Below are 14,366 nucleotides of genomic sequence, written 5' to 3'. Positions count from 1 at the left end.
TTTGTTCAATAAAATTTAAATAGAAATAGACATACAATATTTTAAAACAAAAATTAAAATAAGTATACAGTATATACTATTGTAAAGTTTGTGGTATTATATCCATGAAAAAAAAATGTACCGGGTAATAAAGTGTTTTGACTTCTCCGTTTTTTTGTGTCAAGAAAATAAGTTTATTTGCAACGTATAAATTACCTATTATCACTTACCAACTGGGACAATCTACGAGTTTGAGGAAAACTCCTTTTTATCGTGTTATGATTTACTCTTAAAATATGAAAACGATCGTCTCTTTACTTTCATTGGAGATTCAAGCATGTTTTTTTTTCTTTCTTACTTCTATCATTGATCTACTTGGGAATCGTCTTATTAATGTTTCCTATTACAAGACTACATCCCTTAATTTTAATGTAGTTTCTGTGTGCTTTCTTGTTAGCTCATTTTTGTATTACACTAACGCTCTTTTATGAAACTCTTAGTTGACAGATTAACAAAACGTATATAGACTTTTGACTGAAGGTTATCTCCCCGTAGTGCTTTTTTTGCTATGTATCCGTCAACAAAAAAAAACATTGACGCTATTAACTGCACAGTTAAAAGTGTCATTACACACACAAACACAAACACACACACACAATTATCGGATTTCTTGAGGCACGTGCTAGTTACACACCTCTCATTTTCTGCAATTAATTGTTTCCTTTTCGGCGGCGTGTTAAGGGTCATCGACTGTCCACGGTATTGTTAGTCATTAAGTGGATGTCCAGCTAAGAGTTCGCTTATTTCTTGGTAAAGGCTCACTACGAATGCCCCTGGTTTTCGATGTAATGAGATGGCCTAATAACCTTACACACTGAATACAATGGTCTTTGGTTGGTCCATGTAAAATATTAAAGTAGAGATTAAATAGATACGTGACTAATCAGAACACAGAATGGCAAGTCACGCGAATCACATTCATATAGGAACAAAATGGCAATAGCTCAGAATTCATTTTTAACGCAAGTAAACAAACTGAAATCTTTTTTGTGTGAAACAACTTTTTTTTTTCTAATTTAACTCATTATTGCTAAGAGATGATTTGAGTAATTATTTTTAGTTCAAATAAATGTTCTATATTATTCTTAAGAATACAAAAGGGCTGCTATGTGTTATGGTCTCCGTAAAGACAGGTCAAGTCATTCAACATAGCATCAGCACTAAAAACTAAATACAAAGATAAGTTTATAATAATGCACTGTAAATTGAATTCATGCCATGAAAGTGTATGTTTTCTTCAAATTTGTTTCACATGAACTAAGGTACAAGAAAACTTCTTTTATTATCAGTGATATTAATTGTTAGTAATAAATTCAGTATATTAAACTTTATAATATATTGTTACGATTCTCTATAACCCTTTGACAAACAATGTAGCTAAGTCAAGAACCAGACAACTTGGGCTCTGATATAACAAGACACTTTAATGAGTGTAATAAATATTGAAGAGAAAACTATCAAATATTTTACAAATGGGCAGAAGTCAATGTCTCAATATAACAGCTATACACAACTTGTTCCTCTCTCAGTCCGCCAGACTTGACCCAACCTTGTTTTTTATGAAACAACACATAGTTAATAGTCAGATAACAACAAAAAACCATTGACCTACACGGAGAATGTTTACATCCGTCCCTTCTTAAGTACACAGGCCTGTGTTGCATGAGTCGGTTGATTACACATAGGACTACACTGACCTGCATCACAGCTCAGTTACAACAATGTCCCTCTTTTAGAACTGTCCGTCTCGGACAGATTCTGCTTCACCGCGGAACTAATGAAGACGGTCGATGTGCACCACCTTCAGTTTGGACCGGGGACTTTTCTGAATGCGGTACACGACGTCGTTGATTCTTTTAATGGTGTAGTATGGGCCTTCCCAGTCTCTCTGCAGCTTTGGAGACCTGCCCTTTCGTCTCTGCGGATTGTACAGCCATACCATATCGTCCTCGTCGAACCCGGAGGCATTGGCCCGTTTGTCGTATCTTGTCTTCATCTGGTCACTGTTGATCTTGATATTTCTGCGTGCCAGAGCATGGGCTTCCTCCATTCGTTTTTGGAGATTAGTGACGTACTCTGTCGAAGTAGCTGGCTTATCACCTGGAACCCATGAATAGTAAGTCACATGGTAATCGCAGTTCTCGGCCAAAACAACATCTTCGATGGTGTATAATTTGTGTTGCCATGAACGGATCCCCTGTATGCCATGAGGAGCATTGGGATATAGGTGTCCAAGTCATCTTGTCGTTCACTGGCGACCTTCGATAGGTGTTGTTCTAGAGTTCTGTTAAAGCGTTTCACCATTCCATCCGATTGGGGGTGTAGAGGTGTGGTTCGAGTCTTTTCAATGCAGAGGGTCTGGCACATCTCTTGAAAGACTCTGGACTCGAAGTTTCGGCCCTGGTCTGAGTGTTACTCAATTGGAGCACCGTACCGACTTATCCAGTTTTCTACTAGGGTTTCCGATACCGTGGTGGCTTCTTGATTAGGTATTGCATATGCCTCAGGCCATTTAGTGAAATAGTCGATAACAACCAAGGTGAACTTATTTCCTTTCTTGGTTTCAGGGAATGGCCGGGTACATCGATCGCTCTCCTTTCAAAGTTATTTCCCAACGTTGTATTGCTGCATATGACCTCTTGTTCTACGTTGCGGGCCCTTGGCTGCTGAAAAGACATCGCACCTTCGACACCATTCTTCCACATCTTTCCGGTATCGAAACCAGTAAAACCGCTGGCGTACCTTCTCCAAAGTATTGTTGACATCAAGATGGGAGCCACTCAAGCCATTATGCATTTCTTGCAGTACCTCAGACACCCTAACCTTAGGTAACATCAGCTGAAAGCGATTGCTTGTCCCGTTTGGCGTTTCCCAGACTCTCTTGAGGACACCGTTCACAATTTTTAGGGAGTCTCATTGGGCCCAATATGCCTTGGTAGCGGTTCCCCTATCAGAGATGTGTTGCCAATCTGGTCGTGGTCCATCTTCCTTCATTAGGAGAATGGGAGCCAGATCTTCATCTCTTAGCTGATCTTCTCGGATTTTTTCGTCCGACCACGGTCCGGAAGCTTCTACCCCAAGACGACGGCAATCGACGACCGCCTCCTTTTCTTCGACCTTTCTACAGTGCTTGCATTCAGTTTTGCAAGGTCTTCGAGACAGCGCATCAACATTTTGATGAGTCTGTCCTTTTTGGTGCTGAATCTCAAAGTCATAGGTTTGCAGACGTTCAATCCACCTGGCGACTTGACCTTCGGGACTCTTAATTAAAGCAGCCATTGTAGAGCGGCGTGATCACTTCTAAGGGTAAACGTTTACCCATATAAGTATTTGTGGAAATGTTTTATGGCTAGAAGCTCACGTCTCGTGACGCAGTAGTTCCGTTCCGATTTCGACAAGCTTCGACTAAAGTAGGCTAGCACTCTTTCAGTTCCATCCACCTTTTGGGACAAGACAGCACCTATTGCAACATTGCTCGCATCTGTATCGAGTATAAAAGTCATGCCTGATATCGTGTAGGCCTAAGCGGAGGTTGAGGCGAGTGAGTTTTTCAACCTTTCAAAGGCTTCTTGACATTCCGGTGTCCAAATGAATGGCCTCTTATGTTCTGTCAGTTGATGAAGTGACTTACATACGTTGGAGAAGTTCTGCACGAAACGTCTGTAATAGGTACACAGTCCCAGAAATATTTTAACTCGTGTATGTTCGTTGGGGTAGGCCACCGCTTCACAGCTTCAACTTTCTCTGCATCCGTGCTGATTCCCTCAGCCGACACAATGTGACCTAAGAACTTTACGCTCCTCCTGAACAAGGAGCACTTCTTTGGGCTCAGCTTCATTCCAGCGCTTCTGATTCGTTTAAAAAATTCTTCAAGATTACTAAGATGCTCCTCAAACGTTCTACCAATGACAATAATGTCATCGAGGTAGACAATGCATGTTGTCCAACTAAGTCCTCGCAGCACACGTTCCATTAACCGTTCAAAAGTGGCTGGCGCATTACAGAGGTCGAAGGGCATCACGGTAAATTGCCACAGACCGTTACCAGTGGAGAAAGCCGTTTTCTCTCTATCCTTGGGATGCACCCCAACTTGCCAGTATCCACTTTTCAAGTCAAGAGTAGAAAAAATATGTGCCCCAGCCAGAGTGTCCAATGTGTCATCGATCCTAGGGAGTGGATAACTGTCTTTAAGTGTGACTTCGTTTAATAGCCTGAAGTCAAAACAAAATCGTATAGATCCATCTTTCTTCTTTACCAAGACGACTGGAGAACACCAAGGGCTATTTGAGGGCTCAATAACTCCCTGCTGTCTCATTCTTTCTATAAGGTCCATAGCTTCTTGTTGTTTTGCTACCGGCAGACAACGTGGGGGCTGTCGAATAGGTCTAGTGCTTCCTGTATCTATGCGATGTTGGATCATATTTTTTCGCCCACAGTCTGTCTCATCAGATGGCAAGATGTCTGCAAACTCTCTAATCAATTGTTCTGCTTGTGCATACTGCTCTCTTGATACGATTGTTTCAATTTCCGCCAAGAGCTTGGTAATATGTGGCTTTGATTGTTCGATGGCTTTGCCGGAGTGATTATTGCTACAGTTTCTGATCAGATCAAGAGTATGGCTTACAGCAATCGTTCTATCTTTCTGAAGGTGTTTGTCCTGTGAGTCAAGGTTCATTACTCTCCCTGGTACCTTTGATCTTCTCCTAGCATGACCAGTGTCCTTCCTACGGCTACTCCATTGTCGTTAAGGTCCATGCCTTCAATTAGCGCAGTTCTAGTCGTTGTAATTCTAATTTTCCCCAAATAATCGATTCCGACTGGGCAGGCAAAGTCTTATCCTCTATCAACATTATTCTCCTGACTAGTCCCTCCTCTTCATCCTCATCCCCTAGTAAAGGAATTTCAATGTCTCCACATTGCAAGGTGCCTCCGCCAATATTCAGGGAGAAATTAAATTTCAGCATAAAATTGAGCCCTATAATTAAGTCGTCCGTGATGTCGGCGATCAAAAATTCATGTTCAAAAGACTGATTCCCTAGCTCGAGTTTAATATCTGTCAGTCCTTTTATAGGCATCAGTTCCCCGCTAGCTGTTTTCAACGTGTAAACCTCTATATTGGTCGTCTTGTTCTTGTTAACATTATCAGGCCGAATGATTGATCGGGAGGCACCAGCATCTAGGAGAAAACGAAAATTTTGAGGCCCTCTGACTCCAAGACTTTTACTTTGCTCAGCACAGCGACGGGGATGATGGTTGCAGGGGCTCTCATTTTCTGGGTCGCCGGTTTCCGCCCCTCGAAGCCGTCGAGAGCTAGTTTTCCTGATAGTCGTGGGAACATGGTCTTGCATCCGTTTCCGCTCGGTGCTGGGCTACAGCTTGTCTATGAGACCTTCTTGCGCAATTTCTTTGAAGATGTCCTTCACCACAGTTCTAACAACGTGCACGGGCCCTCCTTTGACCTTCTGGTATTTGAGTTGTTCTACTTTCATCAAGGGCCTCTGTCACCCTCCTAAGGAGTTGTGTAAGATCTTCCTCTTTGACTCCCAGACTCAGAATTTGATGAATGTTCTCAGATGACTCTTTAGCGGCTTCGTATGAGAGAGCGTACATCAGTGCTTTGCATGCTTTGCGCTTACCGCTAATTCTGACGGCTTTCTTCAGCTCTGAGTCTCGAAGTGCATCAATGAAGGCATCTGTGATGATTACTTCCAGAAAGTCTTGTGCGGCTGTTGGGTAAGCAAGATGGGCTAGGCGTTCAATGTCCGTCGCTAACTCTTGTAGTGTTTCATCGGGACGTTGTTGGCGGGTCTTCAGCTGGACTCGATAAACTTCTTGTAGATGCTCATCCCCGTATCTGGACAAGAGCAGCGTAATCTCGATGGTTCGGAATGGACTGGAGAAGTTCGGAAGCTTTTCATCTCAAGGCTAGTACAAGGGCTGTCGCTTTCTCCTCGTTGCTGTTCCATTTGCTCACTTTGGCTGCAGCGTCGAATTGTCGCTTGTAGACAGACCAGGAAACGGAACCATCAAAAACTGGAGGCTTTATTTTCATAGACACTTCTGGTACACATGACATAACTTTAGTCTCTAGTGGTTTGGTCAGTTCACCTTGTATTTTGGAATCTTATTTCTTCAATGGCCTTTTCCACAGCGTCAACCTTTTGCTTCATCCGCTCGTCTATGGTGTTTATTCTTTGGTTTATTGTCTCCTCCATGGCGTGTAAGCGCTGACTCATAGTCAACAACTTGGTTTTGATTCCCGAATCCATTTTGTCTTTTCTTTGATGTTTATCTGCACCGAGTTCATCTGTACCTGAATTGCACTCAAGAGCTCCACCACATCCGGTTCTATGTCGAACAAATATGTGTCTGGGTCCTCATCTTCATCCAGCAGGGCTTGCCGGAGACGTGTTGTTAAGGCATCTCTGTTTCCGCCTAACGTCAGCCCACGCTTGAGGAGCTCCCGCTTCAGTTCCTTAACGAGAAGTTGTTCAAGGGTTTTCATAGAAGCCATCAAAACGTGCCACTTCTGATACCAGTTGTTACGTTTCTCTATAACCCTTTGACAAAACAATGTGGCTTAGTCAAGAACCAGATAACTTGGGCTCTGATATAACGAGACACTTTAATGAGTGTAATAAATATTGAAGAGAAAACTATCAAATACTTTACAAATGGGCAGAAGTCAATGTCTCAATATAACAGCTATACACAACTTGTTCCTCTCTCAGTCCGCCAGACTTGACCCAACCTTGTTTTTTATGAAACAACACATATTTCATAGTCAGATAACAACAAAACACCGTTGACCTACACGGAGAATGTTTACATCCGTCCCTTCTTAAGTACACAGGCCTGTGTCGCATGAGTCGGTTGATTACACAGAGGCTACACTGGCCATCATCACAGTCCAGTTACAACAATATATATATGTGTGTGTGTGTGTGGACCACACTTCCTCCTTTTTATCTGTTCATTTTCTTACTTTAAAAAACAACAAATTTGTTTGTTTGTTTAATTTACGTATTTTGAGTGCTCCTTCAATACTGAAGATTATTAGATTCGAGACCAAACTTCTCGCTAAACGGCGGGAATATGATGGCGAGCAAGTTTTGACCCCCCGGGAACACCGAGACGCATCGTTACGCATCGAGTCCATACAAAATGACCAGTAGCAATGAAGATGGCTAGTGTTTTAACTGCTCACTACAGCTCTACTGAATCTCACTAATGAGAAGTGATCCGAATCAATAAAACATTTTTCAAATAAATTTTTTGTGTGAAACGTTTCGGGTTGAAAAAAAAAATTCAAACTTTCAAATTTGTCACACATAATTTAAATTTCAAGCTTTAGTGCGAAGAGAAACGATGATATATATATATATATATATATATATATATATATATATATATATATATATATATAACATTTTAATATAACATTAATATATAATAGCAACACCAGGATACAAAACATATAATAGCAGTACTAAGGTACTAAACATATAATAGCAGTACTAAGGTACTAAACATATAATAGCAGTACTAAGGTACTAAACATATAATAGCAGTACTAAGATACTAAACATATAATAGTAGTACTAAGGTACTAAACATATAATAGTAGTATAATGGTATAAAACATATTGCCAAATAGCATCACCAGGTTACATAACATATAATAGCAACACTAAGGAACTTAACATCTAGCCTAATAGAAGCACAACAGTACAACACATATAAAAGCAGCGCTAGGGTACAAAACATAAACCATCACTAACTATTGTACCTAAAGTTAGTTTTTTTGAATAGATTCTAAAAAAAAAAAAAAACAATTGTCGATAGAGCTCGGCGCCATTGCTCAACTTTCTAGTTCTGCGTCTCGCATTTAGTCAGGTCTCTTAAGCTCTACATCTTGTATAGTGGGCGTAGCACTCAGGCCACAACTGACCGCTATCAGAGTAATGATGTGTGTCCCCGCAGAACCACGTAGTTCCCGGTCACGCACACCTCGTATCACTGTGTCTCGTGCCCCTGTGCGCGAGAGGAGAGAGATTGGGAGGAAAAGAGGGATAGCCTATTGGCCAAAGCAGATTGTCGTTGCTTCACTTGTTAAGATTGCTTAGGTTTTTGAGAAGGGAATCACTGCTGTATTAGCACAGATTAACCAATGGTGGGGAAATTAAATTGTCAGAAGATATAATTACATTTTGTTTTCTAAGACTTTCTGTAGGATACAAAAACGAAGAAATAGGGTAAGTTGAACATTTCATCATTACAGACTTGTAATTAGACGAATGCACATAAACATCGATCTGGATTCAAAATAAAACAAGCAAAACATGACAATGCTTTGGAAGAAAAAAAAAAGCTTATTTAAGGGAAATAAATCCACATCTACAACAATATCAATAATGTAGAATGTATTTCCACTTTAGATATCAAACAAAATTGACTAATTCATTTTTAACGGCCCCCAAAAGGGGAAAAGACGCTATTAGTTTTGTGTGGAATGTCCGTCCATCCGTCCCGTTTAGATCTCGTAATTTAGAAAAAAAAAGTAAAAATCCGACATCATTATATTTTAAATCATTAAAAGTTCTGATGCAACGGCAACTTTTTTCTTTTCTATAACTAATTTTTTAAATCACTTATGCAAGCAGTTTATTCATAAAAATACACCACTTTTACAACTATCCACTATTAATAGTAACAAACACTGGAGGCTCTTTAGTAGGGAAGTATACTAATTACTTTATTTTTAACACATTTATTCAAATGGTTTTAGATTTTTTTTTGTCAAAAATTTATTTTTTCATGCATCATGCCACTAGATCTGGCTATTATTCAAAAAACAGAAATGGAAAAGTGGTTTGAAAGGTGGGACAAGTCCCAAAAAGCCCGTGGAATCTGGGAGCGCATGAGGCGCCCTGACCGCACTTCGCCGTGGTGGAGGCTGTCCAGGCCTGAGAAACTATTATAGCACAGAGCAGGACAGGCCACTGTCCTGTTGGCTCATATTTCTCACGGCTATGGCCAAATTTCGATTCATGGTGCCCCCGCTGCGGAAAAGAAGGGGAAACCGTGCTCATATTCTGTTTGACTGCCCCAGACTTGCTGATCTCCTCCTTGACAAGTCTGGGAAACCAAAAATTCTCAACCTGTATGGTAACGTGTATGTACTACGAAGAGACAGCAGGGTTTCTGTCCAGGGCTTTTGCTAAAGAGGATTTAAGCCTCTCAAGCCCTCACTCTAATGGAGTTTGATGATGATGATCATGATGCTAATGGTTATAGAGATTTTGTCAAGAAAATTTTTTTTTACATTTGCATTACTGCGTTATGTAACTTCTGTCCTACTTACTACTACATTTACACACAAAAAATGTTTACTTGTTTTTAAAGAGAAAAAAACTATTTAGTTTGCATATAAGTTAAACATAATTTAAGACAACAATTAATAAGTAGATTGTACATATTATCTCCTGAACTGACGTGCTCCCTCCACAATACAAAACACATAACTTAAGGAAATTTTTAAATTATATTTTTACGGAAATGTTTTTTTCTTGAGCATTTGAATAAGAGATTGACCGTTTACAAAACAATTAGATCAATTAGATATTCGTTTTAAGATATAAGGCTAGGTTCACATCTAAATTCACTTTCACCTATCCTTTGGTCTGCTGGACCGCTGGGGCACCACACAAGATCTGTCCGCATTCTTTCTCCATTCTTCTCTGTCATTTGTCTTTGCTAGAATTTCATTCTGATGTTCTTTTTGAAAATATTGAAGCCTGCCTTTTTACCTGCCTGGGTAGACCACTTCAGGGGCCGATTTTGTGTTTGTGTTTCCACACAAACTGTCTTTGTAACTTTGTTTTTATTGATTCTTGTTTTGTTAATAAATAATTGTATAAAATTAAAACTTTGTCCGATAATTGGTGTGGGTAAAATACCTTACTCAAAATTTTTACCATAAATACAGACAGTCATGACAGACAGACATAAACGACAATAATATTATCTTATAAAATGTTGACGTTACTTCAAAAAAGATGATTACGTCCTACGAGTATTCCTAGTTCAATCTAGTCATGCATGTTAACCATTGACTTAAAGTCTGCCAAGTCAATTGTTTTTCTGGCTAGCTCAGGCAACCCATTCCATACTCTTATTGCACTAGAGAAGAAGAAGCTTTTGTACTAATATGTCCTAGCATATGGAACGAGGAATATGCCTTTATCTTTGTGTCTTTCTGAGTATTTTATAAAATTTTGTTTTTGTATTTGAAGATTATGATTCAGTGTTTTATGTATAATTGCTACTTTACTTTAAATTCTTCTATCCTGAAGGCTTTCTAAATTTAGACATTACTCTAGTCAAATGTGAATATTTGTTTGTTATGAATCTCACTGCTCTATTTTGTTTCTGTTCTAGTTTCTAACTTTTATCTTGTGTTGAGGGGTCCCAAAAAGAGGATGCATATTCTATTATTGACTTATTATAAGGTTTATTTTCGAGTCGGAAAATTAAGGTTGAGTGACTACGCAGACTTTTTGGGACCTATATATTGTTACGAATGAACAGTGACAGGTAGAGGTCACTATGTGTGACCCCGGCGAGATGACACAGCACCGAGTGTTATCTGGAATCTATGCATGTAAACAAAGACAGGATGGGACGTGCCTCACGTGTTGTTCCAGAGGACGAACAGATTTACGAAGGGGGGCATTGTGACAAATGAACAGTGACAGTTAGAGGTCACTACGTGTGACCTCGGCGAGATGACACTGCAGCAGGCATCCTCTGGGATCGACATGTATAAACAACAACAGGATGTGATGTTTCCTCCCATGTTGTTCCAGAGGGTACTAGCAGTGTTTTTGCAACAATAGACAAGCGATTAGGGACTCTTTATAAACCAGAGATGTTCATGTGAAAGGGGTCAGTACAGTCGTCGATACTGTTCTCTACTGTGCGAGACAGTAGAAGAGAGTGGACTTGAGCCGTTACAGTCGATACAGTCGATGTAAGACGTATACGCTACATGTTACAGTGACGAATTGTTGTAGTTCAATAAAGTTATTTAAAGCTGAAAGTTGAGTCGTCAAGTTCTTTGCAGTGTTTCTTTTATTTGTGTGCCTAGTACATTTAGCCAGAAAATCAGAAATACGTAACAATTGGTGTCAGAAGTGGGATGTTTTCTGGCTGAAATGTCTTCGAGGAAACTACTTAACCAGCTGTTGGTCAAAGAATTAAGGCAAGAACTTCGTGAGAGAGGTCTGCAGCTCAATGGTAACAAAGAAACACTAATAGAACGCCTAAGACAGGCCCTTATTGAGGAAGATCAAGATCCAGATGAATACATATTTGAATTAAACCCAGATATGACAGAGATCCTGAGTAACATGCAGGGCCAGATGGACTTAATGAAGAAGAGCCTCAAGAAAATAAACGCCATGAATGAAAAAGTAAATGAACAGATGAGCTCTTTGAACGAGAAGATTGACCAGAGAGTCAACACTGTGGAAAAAGAAATGGAAGAGATAAGGACTCATGTCCAAGAACAACTGAGTAAGGAACGGGGTACTAGAACAAAAACATTAGTGCCAGAAATCTCTGGGAAGATAAAGCCGCCTGTGTTTGATGGATCCATCTCATGGACTGTTTACAAAAGACAGTTTGAGGCAGCGGCCAAGGTTAATAACTGGAACACTGAAGAAGAGAAAGCGACTGCTCTGGTGTTAGCTTTAAGAGAGAAGGCAGCAGAACTGCTTCAGTCAATAACAAATCAACAAGATTACGCTGCCATTGTTAAGGCTATGGAGCTCCGTTACGGAGACGAACATTTACAAGAAGTTTATAGAGTTCAGTTGAAAACCCGACAACAACGCTCCGGTGAAACCTTGCAAGAGCTAGAGGCGGACATAGAACGTCTTGCTCATTTGGCATATCCAACAGCAGCACAAGACTTTCTGGACGTCATTATCACTGATGCATTCATTGATGCTATTCGAGATCCAGAACTGAAGAAGGCAATAAGAATCAGTGGTAAGCGCAAATCCAGCGAAGCTCTGGTCTACGCCCTCTCCTATGAAGCCGCCAAAGACGCCTCTAAGAATATCCATCATGGGCGTATGCTGGAAGTCCAAGAAGAAGATCTTACACAACTTCTCAGAAGGGTAACTGAAGTGCTAGAAGAACGCAGACCAAATAAGAAGCAAGAAGGACAGAATAGAACCAGTGTACGTTGTTGGAATTGTGGAGAACCTGGCCATCTACAAAGGAACTGCACGAGAAGATTTCCCCGACAAACAGAGTATCAGCACAGACCGGAGACAGATGCAAGGTCAGGTGCTCATGTCTACCAGGGAAACTAACTTTCGCCGGTTTTATGGGGCAAAAATCGGCGATCAAGAACATGACAGCCCCTGCAACTATAATTCCAGTCGCTGTGTTAGGGAAGAATAAAAGTCTGTACATCAATGGTAGAATTGGATCTCGAAATTACCGTTTTCTTCTAGATACTGGTGCCTCACGTTCAGTCATTCGTCCAGACATTGTCAAAAAGAACGAAATCAAGAGAGTGAACTCTTACTCCTTGAAGACGGCCAGTGGAGAGATGATGCCTATACATGGACTGACAAATATAAACTTTGAGCTCGGGCATCAGTCATTTATACATGAATTTCTGATCGCTAACATTACGGATGACTGTATTATTGGGCTCGATTTTATGCAGAAATGTGAATTCTCTCTGAACATCGGAGGTGGTACTTTGAAATGTGGTGATGTTGAGATTCCCTTGCTCGGGGATGAAGATGAAGAGAATGGTCAAATAAGAAGAATCCTTTTAACAGAAGATACAAGTTTGCCAGCTCAGTCTGAAGCAATTATCTGGGGAAAGTTAGAGCATGGTCAAACTGCAACGATGACGGCGATAGTGGAAGGCATTGAAAATGACAACAGCGGAATGGCAGTAGGAAAAACATTGGTCCTTGTCGGAAAAGATCAAAAGGTGCCCGTCAGAATCATGAACCTCGGCCTACAGGAGAGACATCTAGAGAAAGACAGCCCCATCGCAATATGTAATACTCTTGACCTGATAAGAAACTGTAATAATGATATCACGATCGTTAATTCCACCAAACCTGTCAATCCACAAATTACCAAGCTCCTGACAGAAATGAAAGTGAATTTATCAGATGAGCAGTTCAGCAAAGCGGAACAGTTGATCATTGAGTTTGAAGATATTCTGCCATCTGATGAAACAGACTGCGGACGGACAAACATGGTACAACATCGAATAGACACTGGAAACACCAGACCGATTCGACAGCCACCACGTCGCTTGCCGCTAGCAAAGCAACAAGAAGCTATGGACATGATAGAGGGCATGACGCAGCAAGGAATCATTGAGCCCTCAAATAGTCCTTGGTGTTCGCCTATTGTCTTAGTAAAGAAGAAGGATGGATCTATGCGATTTTGTGTAGATTACAGAGCTCTGAATGAAGTCACACATAAAGATAGTTATCCACTTCCTAGAATCGACGATACTTTGGACACGCTTGCAGGGTCCCAGGTATTTTCTACTCTCGACCTAAAGAGTGGGTATTGGCAAGTTGAAATGCATCCCAATGATAGAGAGAAAACCGCCTTCTCTGCTGGCAATGGCCTCTGGCAATTTACTGTGATGCCATTCGGTCTCTGCAACGCACCAGCCACCTTTGAACGATTGATGGAGAGGGTTTTACGAGGACTTCATTGGACTACATGCCTTGTTTACCTTGATGACATTATTGTCATTGGCAAAACGTTTGAAGAGCACCTTGCAAATCTGAAGGAAGTATTTCAACGGATAAGAAGTGCGGGAATGAGACTCAGCCCAAAGAAGTGTTCCTTATTCAGGAAAAACGTTAAGTACCTTGGTCACATTGTGTCAAATGACGGAGTCAGCACTGACCCTGACAAAGTTGAGGCAGTGAAACGATGGCCTACGCCAAGTAATATCCATGAGCTGAGAAGTTTCTTGGGACTCTGTACATACTACCGACGTTTCGTGCCAAATTTCTCAAACATCTGTAAGGTCCTTCATCAACTGACAGAGCAAAAGAGGCCATTTATTTGGACATCTGAATGTCAAGAAGCTTTCGAGAGGCTGAAAAACACACTATCCTCATCACCAGTATTGGCCTACCCCATTCCAGGGAAGACATTCATACTCGACACAGATGCAAGCAACACTGGAATAGGCGCAGTCTTGTCCCAAAAGGTGGATGAAACTGAACGAGTCATCGCATACTTCAGTCGAAGCCTATCGAGAG

At 40.7% G+C, this 14,366-nt stretch overlaps 1 protein-coding gene across 6 annotated transcripts in view; it reads left to right on the top strand.

Moving 5' to 3' along the window:
- Positions 1-916: 916 nt before the first annotated feature.
- Positions 917-14,366, top strand: part of LOC106074586 (angiotensin-converting enzyme-like) — a 71,007-nt gene continuing 57,557 nt past the window's right edge. For 2 of the 6 annotated variants that reach the window (XM_056005012.1, XM_056005004.1), the window contains exon 1: positions 8,050-8,212. In XM_056005012.1, the coding sequence (XP_055860987.1) occupies positions 8,210-8,212 (3 nt within the window). In that variant the 5' untranslated portion in view covers positions 8,050-8,209. Of the gene's footprint in view, positions 1,006-1,043; positions 1,302-8,049; positions 8,295-14,366 lie in introns of those variants that run through there. The other 4 variants (XM_056005026.1, XM_056005019.1, XM_056004998.1 and 1 more) reach the window with 3 other exon arrangements.

The sequence above is a fragment of the Biomphalaria glabrata genome, chromosome 1 (genome assembly GCF_947242115.1).
Source record: "Biomphalaria glabrata chromosome 1, xgBioGlab47.1, whole genome shotgun sequence".
Taxonomy (NCBI): Eukaryota; Metazoa; Mollusca; class Gastropoda; family Planorbidae; genus Biomphalaria; species Biomphalaria glabrata.
This window is presented reverse-complemented; position numbering and strand designations above follow the sequence as displayed.